This window comes from Triplophysa rosa, linkage group LG9 (genome assembly GCF_024868665.1).
Source record: "Triplophysa rosa linkage group LG9, Trosa_1v2, whole genome shotgun sequence".
Classification (NCBI taxonomy): Eukaryota; Metazoa; Chordata; class Actinopteri; order Cypriniformes; family Nemacheilidae; genus Triplophysa; species Triplophysa rosa.
Genome location: NC_079898.1, coordinates 1,161,779 through 1,178,014, shown reverse-complemented (window position 1 = coordinate 1,178,014; position 16,236 = coordinate 1,161,779). Strand labels below are relative to the sequence as shown.

The following is a 16,236-nucleotide window of genomic DNA, read 5'->3' as shown; positions in this document are numbered from 1 at the left end:
AAAAAAATTCAAATTCGAAATCAAAATCTAATTCAAAACTATTTTAACTCCCATATAATATTCAGTTTTGTTAAAAAACACTTGTCAATAATTCAGATTTACGAAATTCAAATTCAGATTGTTTTGTCATATTTCTGGCTCCATAGATGCTGCCATTTACTTGGATTGAAGAACATAAGAACATGCTTGTCAATGTTTGGGTACCAAAATGCAGGAAACCTATGAGCGTCCACTGTTCGTCTGTTCGCGATCACGATCCGATGACAGGTAAGCATCAAACTGAATCCGCTTTATATTGGGGAATGCTGTGGAATTGGATCCATTTTGAATGAACTAAACCGACTTTGGGGAAAAAAGAAACTATATGTGTTTACTTCTCTGCTTCAAACGTTTGGGAAAGAGGAGATCTCAGACTTTGACACAGTTTAGTATTGAGCACAGTTCAGAAACTTCAGTTTAGTTAGAACCAAATGCATATCTGTAGTGATGATTGTCATATGATAATATTATATGCAAATGTTGATATTTGTGTTTTGAAATAGAGCTGCACGATATATCGGGAAATTGTCGTTATCTCGATAATAGTATATGCGATATCCATATCGCAGAGTTGCGATAAATTAAATTTGTTTCACGTGTCAATCATTTGTGTGTTGCATGCTTAGATTGTCCAAATCGGACCAATCAGAAGGTGCATTACTATCTTTATACCCACCAAGTAGGTGCTATTATACTATTGGCTAGATCGCGGGCCCAAAGGTGAACCTAGCGGCTCAAAGCAGAGAGCGGAAAATAAATATGGCAGAAATAGAGACGAGCGAGGAAATTGACAGCGACAAACTTGTGCCTAAAAAGAACGGTACGTTACGTCTGAAATATGGCAATATTTTGCAGGGCTCGACATTAACGCTTGTCCGGGAGAAGTGAATGTTTTCTATGGGCAAGTGAGAGAGAATTTTACTTGCCTGACCGGACAAGTACCTTGAAAAAAATGAACAACAACATTGCGACATACATGTACAGTAGAATAATACGAATATGTGCATTAGACAGAGCTGCGTGTATGTTATTTCAATGTCATCTGGCTGTTCTGCTTGTCTTGAGTGAATTATGAGCACAGTTTATCATTCAACACTAGTGATGGTGGAGGATTTATCTGCGTCTGCATTGTATGAGGATATGAACACATGAACTTCATCTCCAGAGTTGTTCTGAGAGTTTATTTTACGAGCGTTTTAGTGAAGCTATTGGCAAACACACAAAAACTTCCCAGAAAACCCGTCAAAATAAAAGTCCTTTTGAATTGAACACACACTGTAGTGTTAAGTCTAAATGTTTGCCTCTTCCTCGATAGTTTTTTTTAGCCTGAATTAGATTTAATTACATCAGAAGAATATCTATTACCTGTTTATTTCAGTATGATAATTACATATATAAATAATTTAAAAAATAGCTAATAAAAATAGCATTTCTCTAGGAAATGTTATATCGCAAAATATTGTTATCACAATATTCAACAACAAAATCGCATATTTTCTCAATATCGTGCAGCCCTATTTTGAAATGTGATTGTTGTTTCAACTCCTATCCAGTTTTCTACATATATTAAAGCTAGTTCAATTGTTTTCGGGCAACCAACATCTGAAGAGTGTCTGCCCAAAGGGCTACCAGGGATTTTGAAATTCCAAGAACTCCCCTGTTGAAAAAACTAGCATATGCTGGGTTAGGTATGTTTTGATGCTGGTTTGACCAGCACATGACCAGCATAAACCAGCACAAACCAGCATATGCAGTTTTTTTCAACAGGGTTGTACCTGCTTTCTTCTTGTACGTACCAGAAGTATTCTAGCACATTGGTGAGGCAACCGAAGTCCGCTCAGCCTAACTCAAGAAAATGGAAGACCTTCGAGATCCCGTCATACAGCGAGAATCAGTTTCTCTTCTGCTCTCAGAAATGTCATTGTGATCAGTGTGATGGCACTACAGACATCTTCTTTTTAAGCTCAATAATACTAATACTAATAATAAATGATGTTCAGCGTGGTGAACCGTGGTACCTGATCTCTGTTATGGTGGCTGTGTATACGGCCCCAAACTCCAGCTGTTCTTCCTGCTACATGTCAGAAAAACACATGAATTACATGAGAACAAACAGTTAACACACAGCTGATGTGTTGCTGAATATTACATCATCTTTGCAGATTTCTCTCATGAACTCCTGGGCTTCATTCATGGCACTGGGAGTGGGTGCAAACAAAGAGAACGTCTCCTCATCCACTTGACTTATTGTCACGCCTGTCGAACATCACATAAGAATCATTGACTTCTCATTCACAGTAAACGATGAGGAAACACGTCCTTCATTCCGGTACACCACATCACCTGTTTGGGCCTGTAATTTGCGGAGATTATAACCACCTGGACCTACAAAGCGAGCTCTTCTAGACAAAGGTACTTTAACATTCTCTGTGGAAATGAATTGAGATGGAGATCAGAGAAACAGAATACCAGTGAAAACAATTCTCTCAGCAGAAATCACATCAACATACGCACCAATCACGGGCCCGTTCTCCTTTCTGGAGCTCCTCGCTTTAAGTATCGTCTTATTCATGATGCCTAAAATCTCTTTTTTAGCCACTGAGAACAAAAACAGCATGTTCATTTACAATATAGAGTGAAAGAATGACACGGCAGCAGATGAGACGCACCTGTGGCCTGCTGTATCGACTCCATGACGATCTTTAATGGAAGTCCTGGGATTTTTACATCAGCCTATTAAACACACGCACATCAAGAGTCAAATACACCAGGCGCACATACACTCCCACCAACTCCTTACACCCCTCCATGACGACCATCACACATATTCACACCACAAAACCCCCCCGCCTAACACCCTCGTCTCCCCACACGACCAAACCTATCAAAACCACCACCACTGGCCACACATCTCACCACACTCACCACTACACAAATACAACAATTTCTTTTCACGACATACAACACACCCAAAATCACACCACACACACACAACAAGAGTCAAATACATTAAACACACACATGCATACAGACGCACATCAAGAGTCAAATACACCACACACACATACACCACACAAAACTCAGACAGCTCCGTCAGGCCAAAGAAGATGCTTACAGGAAAGGGGACAAAATCTTGTATAAACAGGACAAATTCACACTGGAAAAGGAGATCAGAGGGGCAAAGAGGAATTATTCTGACAACTTAAGGAACAAATTCTCTTCCAGTGATCCTGCTTCAGTGTGGAAAGGTCTGAAAGATATCACCAGTTACAAGACACCATCCCCCAGCACTTTGGAGAACCAACAACTAGCTGATGACTTGAACAAGTTTTATTGCCGGTTTGAAAAAACGGCCTATCTGAAGGACATCACTGGTCCCTTACTGGACCCCCTGCAGTTTGCCTACAGAGCAAACAGGTCTGTGGATGATGCTGTCAACATGGGACTGCACTTCATCCTTCAGCATCTGGACAGACCAGGGACCTATGCGAGGATCCTGTTTGTGGAATTCAGCTCCGCTTTTAACACCATCATCACGGAGACACTTCAGAATAAACTGGCACAGCTCTCCATACCCACCTCTGTTTGTCAGTGGTTCCACCGCTTCTTGACAGACAGGCAGCAGTTAGTAAAGCTTGGTAAATTCAAATCCAACACCTGCACCATCAGCACTGGAGCTCCTCAGGGCTGTGTTCTCTCCCCACTGCTCTTCTCCCTTTACACCAGGGGTCTCAAACTCGCGGCCCAAGGGCCAATTGAGGCCCGCGGGATGATATTTTGTGGCCCCCTACTTGACATCAAAGTTTAGTGTTAGTGCGGCCCGCACGTTGTTCTCAAACGCACCTTTTTGCTGAGTCTTGCCACGCTTTAATTTTTATTTTTTTATCACTTACTTTTTCTATCACTTATATCACCTTTTTTAGCATAATGTTATGCAGTTAATGCAGCGTTAGAAAACTCCGTCAGTTTTTTTTTTACTTTCACTTTCTGTATGACTGAAGTATCAACGTTAGTCACTTGGTTGAAACGTGTTCCGGAGTGACACCAAGTGGACGGAAAATATATAGTATCACCCAGTTCCAGTCATGTCTCTCTCAAAACGTGCTGTGAAGAGAAAGGTTGGTCGACGAGCACAGGCAATTTCAGGAAAAGTGGGAGACGTAATATTTTTTTGTCGAGCACAGGGGCACCCCTACGTGTCTCATATGCACAGAGAAAGTTGCGGTGTATAAGGAATACAACGTCAGACGTCATTACTCAACTAGACATGCTGAGGAGTATACAAAATACCAGGGAGATGAGAGAAAGAACCAGGTCGCCAATCTTAAAAAATGTCTATTGAGGCAACAAGATTTATTCAAGAAAGCAAGCAAAGAGAATGAAGCAGCACTTAATGCGGCCCAGCCTGACCCAGACTCTACCTCCAGCGGCCCCCAGGTAAATTGAGTTTGAGACCCCTGCTTTACACGAATGATTGCACATCTAAAGACCCCTCTGTCAAGCTCCTGAAAGTTTGCAGACGACACCACACTGATCGGCCTCATTCAAGATGGTGACGAGTCTGCTTACAGACAGGTGGTCAAGGAGCTGGCTGTCTGGTGCAGTCTTAACAACCTGGAGCTTAACACGCTTAAAACTGTGGAAATGATCGTGGACTTCAGGAGAAAGCCCCCTGTTCTCCCCAAACTCACCATCATGAACAGCACTGTGACTGCAGTGGAGTCATTCAGATTCCTGGCAGTGTTGTAATGTAACGAAGTACAAATACTTCGTTACTGTACTTAAGTAGAATTCTCACATATCTGTACTTTACTTCGTTATTTATATTTCTGACAACTTTCACTTTTACTCCACTACATTTCCTAAATAAAATGTGTACTTTTACTCCGATACATTTCTCCTAACCATCTTCGTTACTCGTTACTACAAATTAAAGAATTTTCAGAAGAAATTTGAGTTGGTGACGTAATGCCTGTTTGTTGTCATGTCAACCGCCAAGCACGACGAAGAAGAAGTCCTGCTTGTCCGGGCATGTCACATTATTGATGCCATCATAGAAGCACCTGCTGCAGGCTCTGCTGCTAACGTTACCACTCCGGTAGCAGATGACGAGCATCTCGACTACAGTGACGAACTTGGTGAACTCCGTGGTGGTGACGAAGATAACGTTACACACCCGTTGCCGTATTTGCAAGAAATATTTTCGTACATTGGAGTGAAAAATTCTTCCTACCGGATTAAGTGTGGGTTTCCATTACTCTGGTTTTATTCGCATTTTGAAGTTTCGCATCAGAAACGAGTGATGGAAACGCTAAATTTCTAATTAAAAACCCTTAATTCGCAAAAAGGTTTTTACGCTCGCTTGAGGTGGTTTTTCATTTTTGCGAAAAAGGGTTAATGCGAATAATGGGAGATGGAAACGCATTTGCTGAATAAATTCCTCCAAAAAGTCACGTAACTGCACTATGAGACTGCGTAACCTGACTAACCAGAGTAATGATCTTGTTACACAGCATCAGAAATGTTGTGATGGTCATTCTTAAACGCCTGAGCAAAGTCGTCAAGTATTTTTGTAATTGCCTCTTAGAACTGTCACGACTGTGTTTCCCGAACAGCAGGCATCCACAAAAGCACCGCATTTATTGAGTTTCCTAATCGTCTGCTTGCGCAAGTATATCAAAACTATTATATTCAGTGGCTTCTCTTACTGATATTTAGTGCCAGTTTATTAGGTTGACTAGTTGGATGGAAACGGCAAATGTTTTATGCGATTTTCCAATTTTGCGCATAAGCTAAATTCGCAACTTTGGATGGAAACCCGGTATGCCTACCGAGAGTCACTGAAATATTGGCATTAAAAAACTCCCCGTCCAACCTGAAGAAGCACATCGAGGTAGGTTAAATTAATTTTCATTCAATTCACGTTATTTAACATGAATTAGTTATCATAAGCCTGTTCAGATATCTGGCTAACGTGATGGCCAGGCTAACGTGTGCTAGTTAACTTTTCTGATTAGCCAATGTGCAGATATTTAACAACACCAATGATTTTCCCTCTGAATTATTTCAACACATAATACTGAAATGGTTAATAACGGTTTCTGGTATAGCCTAAGTGGCGGCCGAATATTTCCTAGGTAAATTAGTGTTACACCGGTGGAGGGATTTTTTTAGACCACATTAGGCTAATTAATGGCAGGTTACAGAGGAGCCTTCAGGATTACTCACATCTTCAAAAGCACCGTGCATTTTGTTGAACTTGAGATTTGCTTTGATTTAATTACCTCAAAATTCTAACCGTTCACTTTTTTTTAAATACCTTTACTTTTACTTTTACTTTTAATACTTAAGTACATTTTATATCAGACAATTACTTTTGATACTTAAGTATACTAAATGTCAGGTACTTTAAGACTTTTACTCAAGTAATATTTTAAAGGGTGACTTTAACTTCTACCAAAGTCATTTTTTGGTAAGATACTTGTACTTTTACTCAAGTATTGCTTTCAAGTACTTTATACAAGACTGATTCCTGGGCACCACAATTTCTCAGGATCTGAAGTGGGACACTCGCATTGACTCTATTGTTAAAAAGGCCCAGCAGAGGCTGTACTTCTTCACCAGCTGAGGAAGTTCAACCTGCCACAGGAGTTGCTGAAACAGTTCTACTCTGCCATCATCGAATCCATCCTCTGCACTTCAATAACTGTCTGGTTCAGCTCAGCTACCAAATCTGATCTCAAAAGACTACGGAGGGTAGTCCGGACTGCTGAGCGTATCATCCAAGAACTCTACTCAAGAACTCTCCAAGAACTGTACTCATCCAGAATGAGCAAAAGGGCTGGTAAAATCACTCTGGACCCCTCACACCCAACACACTCCCTTTTTGAACTGTTACCGTCTGGTCGACGCTACAGAGCACTGAGCACCAGAACGACCAGACACAGGAACAGTTTCTTCCCTCAGGCAATCCATGTTATGAACACACTGCAAAAAATGACTTTCTTACTTAGTCTTTTTTTCTTGTTTTCCAGTAAAAATGTCTACAAATTCTTGAATCAAGATGCATTTTCTTGGCAAAATGACCTAAGAAAATAAGTCTTGTTTTAAGTAAAAAAAAAAAGAAATTTCAGTGAATTTGTGCTTAAAACAAGCAAAAAAATCTGCCAATGGGGTAAGAAAAATAATCTTGAATTAAGGTTTACCTTTTTCTTAGTCACTCAATTCAAGATTATTTTTCTAAAAAGTGTATTATCTGGAGGATATAATTAATATTGCACTTAATTATTATTGCACAGAGTTCTTAATTGCACGGTGTGTAAAAACATTTAACTGTTCAAGATGTAGATGGCCTGAGGGAAGAAGCTGTTTTTGTGTCTGGTTGTTTTGGTGCTCAGTGCTCTGTAGTGCCGACTAGAAGGCAGCATTGTGAAGAGCTGATGGCTTGGATGTGAGAGGTCCAGGGTGATTTTCTGAGCCCTTTTCCTCACTCTGGATGTATACAGTTCTTGGAGGGTGGGCAGGGGAGCACCAATGATCTTTTCAGCAGTCCGAACCGTCCTCTGTAGTCTTCTGAAAGACTACAAGGGGGTTCCCACGCGAATTAAGTTAATTGTGCGAGTAAATTACATACAAAGTCAATGCAAAGAAATAGACGCAAACTCGCGGCAGGCGATGCGAATGATGCGAAACCGGCAGCGAACGTGCATAAATCGCATCTTCCATGCAAGTTGAAAAAATTCAACTCGGGCGAGAAATTTGCCTTGCGCGAAAATAACGAACTATTCCCGCGAGTAATAAAGAGCAAGGAACGATTCATCGCGTTTGGTCTGAACACAACATAATGTAAATTGTAGTCTGGAAGTGAGATTAGCAGCACAGATCACACTAGGTGACATAATTAATAACGCGTTAAGATGATGAATTAAAATTAAAATCTTCACTCATTTTGGCGCCCCTAGCATTTGCTTACTCTGCCTATGCCCAGGGCCGGTCCTGACGCAACCAAACACTCGAGCCACATGACAGGACATCCGGTGTCATCAGAACATGCATGCATCTAGCGATGCTGACACCGGATGCACAGTCGTGTGGCTCTCGGGAACGCGCGCTGGAAACTAACACTCAAATCAGGAAGTTTTTGAATACAGTCATTAGTTTTGTTTGTTTGCGCACTAAAAGTATCCTCGTCACATTATATTAATTTATACTGAACCACCAGAGTAACGTGGACAATTTTATGATGTCTTTACGCACTTTCAGAGCTTTGAAGTTTGGTTGCGTTGCAATCTATGGAGGAGTCAGAAAGCTTCCAAAACTACCTTCATTTGCGTTTTTGGGAAAAATGGAGGTCATACAGATGTTAAACTACTTGAGGGTGAGTAATTAATGGCAGAATTTTCATTTTTGGCCGGAGTTACCCTTTAAACACACATGCACACACACACGCATCAAGAGTCAAACACATTAAACACGCACACACACATTAGGAGTTAAATCATGAAATATAAAGCATTTACTCTAACCTGAAGAGCTGTGATGCCTTTACTTGTTCCTGCCATTTTAAAATCCATGTCTCCATTATAATCTTCTATTCCCTTGATTAATAACAACATGACATCAATCAGAGATCAACTGAACATGAGCCGGTCAGACAAGAGATGATGTAATATATACCAGAATATCAGTCAGTAATCTGTAGTCTGTGATTTCAGATGATTTCTCTGGACTGGATTTGGATATCAGGCCGATGGCGACTCCTGCAACAGCAGAGGAGATCGGAACGCCTGAAACAAAAAAACATTGATTAAACATCGCTTCAAACACTCGAGACACGTCGACTCTTTGAGGATTCAGTCAGCGAACGGAACTGTCGCCTATACACATGCAAGAGTAAATATTTCTGTCGTGATGTGTCCAGTTGATTTAAAGAATAAAACTGTGTGATGTTTGAGCTCTGACAGCTTTACCGAGCGTTCACACCAGACGCGGTAAATCGTGCTATTCGCGCGTAGTTGGACACTTGAACATTTTGAGTTTACTCACTTCATTCGCAAGTGAAATTCACTTCACAACAGACGCGAATTCGCGTCATGGGAGGGGCTTCTGCCAGGCGGCTCCAGTCTCATTGCGAAATGGCTGACATGGATTTTGTTGAGACTTACCAGGTTGGCCGACCTCCTCACTCTTTCTTCCAAGCAAGATCCTTTTTATTACTTTTTCGATAAAAGTAAGAAGATGTATCGTACAGCTCCGGGTCACCACATACAGCGACGATGATTTTGTCCTCCATTGTTGTTTCGGATTTCTGCCTCCGCTCGCTACGTCATAATCACGTCACTACTAGAGCAAGCTCCTGATTGGTTAACGCAGCGCGAATATTCGCCAAAGTTCACATTTTTCAACTCTTAACGACTTAACATGTAAATCACTCGCGCTTAACGCTTCATTCGCGTCTGGTGGGAATGCAGCATTAGTCATGATGAACACAACCTGTAATGAAAGTGTTGTAAATACCTGAATCCATGAGCGCTAAACTCCCACCACACACTGAAGCCATCGAGGACGATCCTGTCAAACACACACACAACAACAGAACATCAATGAGAAGAACTCCTACAGAACACATCACATGAGAGTGTTTACGCTGGGAAGTCTGCTACCGTTGGACTCCAGCACCTCAGATGTGACACGGATGGTGAAGGGAAAGTCTGTAGGAATGACTGGTCTCAAGGCTTTCTCTGCCAGCGCTCCTACAATCAAACACACATGAGACAGGTGTCACTCACTCCTTCTTTAGTTCCTGTATAATGAGCATTAACAACATCTGCAGTCATGACGCTCATCGTTCACAGCAAAGGGAGATCTTTTTTTTTACACAGTTCACCCAAAAAAGAAATCTTCTGTGATCATTTACTTGCCCTCTTGTCACTTAAAAAATGACTGTTTGTGTAAGTGATCTGACGTGGAACCGCTTCGAACGAGAGGCCAACCGGTCCAGTCTTGACCTTGCCATATATCTCTAACAAAGACCGATGTTTGTTCACTTTCACACACTAGCAGACCTCCGTTACACTTCTGAATTCTGATCGAACTATCGATCAACCATTGTTGCTGTTTATTGCTAAGAGGTAAATCTCAGGTTACGGTAAGGCAGGACATTTTCGACACATGCTCTAAGCGGATAACCAATCACCACAGATTGAGTCAGCGTGACCAATCAGAGTGTATGGAAAGGAGTTGTTTGGAACTCGAAACATCTATTGATGAGCACCCAAAAGACACGAGACCCAAGCAAGATACTCACCGTGTCCGAGCTGTCGTCTGTTCATTCCACCAATTTTCCCGATCTCATTGGTCGCATATGGAGGAAACTGAGAAATGTACCAAATCAAAGTCAGTTCATTCATGTTGGCTTAAAGAAAAACTTCAAAAGAGCTGGTCACTCACTTCATAATGCAGCATGAAATTCTTGTCTTTGATCCCACTGGAGGAAAGCAAACATCAAACTCATGAAGACCCGTTTCATATCTGCTCATTTATTCACATAACACAAGTGTCTGAAGGATTTTACCTGAGCGCTGTGGTTATCAGGTCTGCTTTCACACTGGACTCCACAGAATCGAATGTTACTGTGCACAGCACCTGTCCAAACACACACAGTTACACACACTCTTCCACTGCAGGAGCAGGACTGGACACAGCCCATGATTTACCTGCGTTTGACCCCTCTGAAAAAGAGCCGAGCCGTGTAACGGTTTGAAGATGTCCACCTCACAGGAGATGTTCCGCAACGCCGTCAGATCCCGGCCGTCACAGCTGTCAGGGTCAGACGCGTGTCCTCAGTTCAGTATGACACACAGTATATACAGAGAAATCTGCGTACCAGTGGTGACGTGTACCGTCTGTATTCATTCAGCACCACATTCCTGAAGATGTCTTTAGAGACGCTGTTGAAGGCCTCCGACACATCAAACGCCTCACAGTGTGGAAACTTCTCTAAAGAGATCACAGACACACGTGAGATTCAGTCACGTCTGACGTCTACAGTAGGTGCGCGTCACACACACACACCTCTGACGTGTTCCTCTGTATCCAAACGGACTTTATTAATGGCTTCATCTCGGGATATCTGTGAAACACAAGCAGTTCTAACATCACATGAGACAGAAAGGCAAGCAGCAGCTTTTGTGTTACACTCACCTTATCGTGTGTGAAGTCTGTGAAGACAGCATAGATCTGATCAGACGCCAATCTGAGGGATCAAGAAATCAAGAGTGCATTTCAGCTTCTGGGAATTTTCAAGAAGAACCTGAAGTCTTCTGTTCACCTTGTTCAGTGCTTGTATATGCCTACGCGAGACTCCAGAGGTCAATGTCACATCTCTTACTCAAATCTAACGTGACGTTGTGTCCATGATGAAACTAGGGATTTGAAACTTCTATCAAAAGCGAATGGAACTTGCATGGCTTTCTCCGCCCCGCACATATGGGTGTAAAAGAGATGGCGTACTACATTCATTCAGGTTTTGGTGAATGAATAGTGAAATGCAGCGCTCGTCAAAGTCACTTTTTAACCAGCCATACAATCACAGTGGAGGAGGGGCAGGACAAATACCACACTCACAAACCGCCACACCCTACCTGTACAGCTGTTCCTGGTCTAAAGGGTCTATGACTAAATGACAAAATGGTCTTTGAGTGTATTCTCCGGACTCTCACAATAATGTTTTTTAATTAAACAAACATTTTTTTACCTTTAAAAATAATGTTTCCTACTTTAAAATAGCTTGAATGTACAGTAAGTCTACACCTCAGCTTGATTAAGTATAGGCAGATTTATTAGCCCCGCCTCCACTCAATCACACTCTGCTAAACCTGAAAGTGAAACTGAGAGCTGACAGCAGTGCAGCGTTTGTTTCAGCACCAAATCTGTGCGTCATCTTTGCATATTTATGCCTCAAACTGTTGATCCACAGGGGTCAAATGAGTTGATGTGATTGGTTACCGGTTTATGACGTCATTAACAGGAGCAGTTTCATACCGCATTTTTGGTAAACTTCAGTTTCATGAAGAAAATACTCAGCAATGGTTTAAAATGATACATTTGCACATGGTTTGTCTTAAAGCCGATTAAAAACACAACATTAAAAACTTGATTTTTACCACAGGGGGTCTTTAATATAATTGTTGTTTACATTCTCTAACCAACTGTAATTCTTTAAGATCTAAGACGCTTCAGTATTTGATTTTTGTTGATGATAAAAATAGATGCATTGAGAGGGCATTCGGTTATTACAACATAAATAAAAAATACAAATAGTTCTAAAAAATAAAATCTATTATAATTCAAACGATGATGATTTGATTTGATTGATTACTAGTACAGTAGTAAGGTTTATGGGGTTCATATTCCTGTACTTTAGGAAGTCTTGGTGAGAAAATGAAAGAAAACATGAAAAGTTAATTTGGTGTGTTTTCCTGTTTGTTTCAGTTAAAGGCAAGATTTGTCGTTTATATGTATCTAACATCCAAAATATATCATAGGTTGTGTTATTTTAATTTAGTAAAAAGAATGTTTTTAATGAATTATATTTTTCGTTATATAGCATATTAAACTACCAGTATATCACTAGCTGAAATGTCAAGCTTCGCCTGTGGTGACACGTTTCTGTTTGCAGATGTTTGACATGAAGAGTCTTACTGTCGTGTGTATTCCAGCACGTCAGCTGATGCAGTGAAGAGTTTGGCTGGTGTGCGTTTGGTCACTTTCAGTTCTTTTGCCATCTGTTGGATGGTCTGAATGATCTGCTGAGTGTGTTTGACCCCTAATTTCACCGCGTGACAGAAATCCTGCTGAAGGACGTTCTCCGCCGCCGCCTCCAGCATCACTGGACAAACATGAAAACACCAGAGCATTAGAGGAGACGCACACACGACTCGTGTAAACGCCATCCACTTCCACTTACCCACGTGACTGGAGGCAGCTCCCACCACCACAAGATTCAGAGAGCTGCCGTTCATCTCCGAGCGCGTCGGGTTAACGATGAACTCTCCACCTGAGAGACCGACACGCACCGCGCCTGAAACACACGGACCGTTTCACCTGACACCACTCAGAATTGTGCTGACTAACAAACCTGTATGAACACGCGCTGGGGACTCACCGATTGGTCCATTCCAGGGAATATCAGACAGAGCCAAAGCGGCAGATGCTGAGGGAAAATGAACAACCGTCAGAGGTGAACGCAACAAGTGTGGTCTATAAAACACATGCTGTGTTGACTGTACCTCCATTAATGGCCAGAACATCAGGATCATTCACTCCATCAGCAGCTAATATATTACACAGCACCTTCATCACAAACACACACAACACAAAGATGAGTCCTGTTGCTCGATAATACATGACAGTAACAGTGTCATTTGACTTTCACACCTGTGTCTCATAGAAGTATCCGGCAGGAAACAGCGGCCTGATGGAGCGATCTGCGCGCACACACACACACACAGCGTGAATACTGCAGACAATTTGTAACAGAATGTTGTTTCAATTGTAATCTAGTTTTGATGTGCTGTTGTGAGACCACTGACCGATGAGTCTGCTGGTGAGGATCTCAGAGTCTGTGGTGCCCAGCTCTCGCCTCAGGTAGTTGGTGGGGATTCGACCTGCGGCAGCAGCTTTCTGTCTGTAATCTACCTGATGACGTCACAAAAGTCAAAACGCTTAGACAATGTCTGGAAACTGCTGTTTTATTAACAGTAGTATGATTGAAGTAATGGTATATCTAGTGGTGTCACTCACCACAAGAGGCATGAAGTGAGAGACAGATGGTTTGGTCTTACTAACAGCTGTCACCATCACAGATGTTTCACCTAGCTACACATCACAGCCAAATTCAGTTAACAACACAACAACAGCACAAGACAAAACAGAAGACATGATAAAAGCAGTATTCACCTTAACCACAGAACATCCATCAGCAAACCTGGCCAGCTTCCCTGTGGATATCTCCAGCCTCCTGCACACATCACAGTGTGAGAAACAGTGTGAAAGAACAGCGTAAGAAACTGAGTGAGTGACATAACGGGAAACAGAGTGGAAAAACAGTGCGAGAAACAGAGCAAGAAAGTAAGTACCAGTGTAAGAAACAGAGCAAGAAAATAAGTAACAGAGCAAGAATGTAAGAAACAGAGCAAGTACCAGTGTAAGAAACAGAGCAAGAAAGTAAGTACCAGTGTAAGAAACAGAGCAAGAAAATAAGTAACAGAGCAAGAATGTAAGAAACAGCAAGAAAGTGAGAAACAGTGACAAACGGAGTGGGAAACAGCCTTTTTAAACAATGTCATCTGACTGCCAGAAGATGAACTACACGTGATTGCATAGTTTCATTTAAATAGCAATAGTGTTTTCAGTTGGTAATACACTGGACAGTGACATTACTATTATCCTCGTTATTGTTGTTATTATAATGGTATAAACTCTCGTGATCATCTCACCGGTCGCCCAGTGTGACCGCCGCACTTTTTTGATGAAACCTCCTGTAACTGAAGCGAACCCATCCGAGCCCGAATCTCATCATGACAAGCTAACACACCACGCACACAAATCTACGAGCTGACACATGTGTGTGAACGCAGCTACAGTACCGAACACTCACAGGAAAACAGCGCGGCGCTTACATTCAAAATAAAAGTCCCCAAAGACACTTGCATGATGTCTGTCAAAGTGGACAAAAGTACTGCATGTGTTTATTATTATCATTCAAAATACACAAACACTTTCAATAATAATTAGGTCAAGAAAGGAATTAAAAACAATGATAAATGTGCGCGTTAAGAGAAAATAAAACCAGTTCCCCTAACCTTAGTTTTTGGTTCCCTTTAGGTTATTTTTTGGGGGAACCAAAACGTTCTAAGAACGTTCTTTTCAGGTTGTATTTTTTTTGCAACCAGAAAATAACGTTCCCAGAACGTTGCAGGCTGGTTTTTTAAAAATAACCAAAAATAATGTTCTCTTATGGTTATTTATTGGTTATTTTTTGCAACCAGAAAATAACCAGAAAACAACGTTCCCTGATGGTTATTTATTTGCAACCAGAAAATAATGTTCCCTGATGGTTATTTTTTTAAACCAGAAAATCACCAGAAACTAACGTTCTCTGATGGTAATTTATTGGTTATTTTTGCAACCAGAAAATAACCAGAAAACAACGTTCCCTGTTGGTTCTTTTTTTGAAACCAGAAAATAACGTTCCCTGATGGTTCTTTTTTGGTTATTTTTTAATGGTAAAAATAGTCAAAACTGGTAAACGTCAGTGACATGTGCAATACAGAAATTATAAGATTGCATTAACACATGTTATACTGACCAAATGAAATTAATAAATGTGTCCTTTAATGGCTGAAAATAATAAACTAGTTAAGCTAAATGAAAATACAATCATATAAATCCATGTGTATTTCTTTAGTGTGGTTGTCTGTTACTGTATGTGTGTGCGCTCGAGCACGTGCATACGCTCTGACTGCCGCGCACTCCCATCATTTAAAAAATAACGGTCGTTTCGTTTTACCTCACCCACTAACACATTAGTTTAGCGGTTTATTTATTTTATTTTTTTATTTAAAAACGTACAGATTTGAGAGTAAACTTATATTTTCGTGATTTTCGATTGATTTGACACATCTAAATCAACAGACCATGATGAAAGGACTGAAACTCAGGGCTTTTGATTGTTATATCTAAAGACGGAGCCGCGCTGTAGCGATGAGACAAGAATATTGTTAGCCTGAAGATAATTAAATGTTTATTCTTCTGTCAATAAAAATCTGCTTTAAATATTGTGTTGAGGTCATTGGTTATTTTATTTAAATATCTATAATGTCTGATGTTGAGGTAACGTTAGGCCTACACACAGTGTGGTTTTAATAGAAATGATATAATGTGCTGTTTAAATCGAAAATTAGGCTACTTCAGCAATGAAAAAGGAATTATTAGGCTAAAAGAATAATCTAATGCATTGATTTCATCCTCCATATTGTGTGGGGTGATGTATTTTAATTAGATTAGACAAGTGATGGATAAAAACACAGCATGGATGTATTTATTACTATCGTGTAGTGAGGCCAAACGGACCCGAGAAAAATATTTTAGGCTAACGTTCTGGGAACGTTCCCCTAACAATAGTGTTTGGTTACC

The 16,236-nt window shown here is 40.9% G+C and overlaps 1 protein-coding gene across 1 annotated transcript in view; it reads right to left on the bottom strand.

Moving 5' to 3' along the window:
• Positions 1–14,676, bottom strand: part of LOC130559401 (polyribonucleotide nucleotidyltransferase 1, mitochondrial) — a 21,359-nt gene extending 6,683 nt beyond the window's left edge. The window contains exons 1-25 of the mRNA XM_057342438.1: positions 14,538–14,676; positions 13,999–14,059; positions 13,843–13,917; positions 13,632–13,737; positions 13,477–13,526; positions 13,329–13,392; positions 13,205–13,252; positions 13,007–13,120; positions 12,742–12,928; positions 11,242–11,293; positions 11,113–11,170; positions 10,941–11,037; positions 10,755–10,857; positions 10,613–10,683; positions 10,489–10,525; positions 10,346–10,412; positions 9,702–9,791; positions 9,556–9,609; positions 8,716–8,825; positions 8,565–8,636; positions 2,709–2,772; positions 2,554–2,637; positions 2,383–2,466; positions 2,189–2,295; positions 2,058–2,113 (exon numbers count right to left, since the gene is read on the bottom strand). Coding sequence (XP_057198421.1) covers positions 2,058–2,113; positions 2,189–2,295; positions 2,383–2,466; positions 2,554–2,637; positions 2,709–2,772; positions 8,565–8,636; positions 8,716–8,825; positions 9,556–9,609; positions 9,702–9,791; positions 10,346–10,412; positions 10,489–10,525; positions 10,613–10,683; positions 10,755–10,857; positions 10,941–11,037; positions 11,113–11,170; positions 11,242–11,293; positions 12,742–12,928; positions 13,007–13,120; positions 13,205–13,252; positions 13,329–13,392; positions 13,477–13,526; positions 13,632–13,737; positions 13,843–13,917; positions 13,999–14,059; positions 14,538–14,620 — 1,994 coding nt within the window. The 5' untranslated portion in view covers positions 14,621–14,676. The remainder of the gene's footprint in view (positions 1–2,057; positions 2,114–2,188; positions 2,296–2,382; positions 2,467–2,553; positions 2,638–2,708; positions 2,773–8,564; positions 8,637–8,715; positions 8,826–9,555; positions 9,610–9,701; positions 9,792–10,345; positions 10,413–10,488; positions 10,526–10,612; positions 10,684–10,754; positions 10,858–10,940; positions 11,038–11,112; positions 11,171–11,241; positions 11,294–12,741; positions 12,929–13,006; positions 13,121–13,204; positions 13,253–13,328; positions 13,393–13,476; positions 13,527–13,631; positions 13,738–13,842; positions 13,918–13,998; positions 14,060–14,537) is intronic.
• Positions 14,677–16,236: the final 1,560 nt, after the last annotated feature.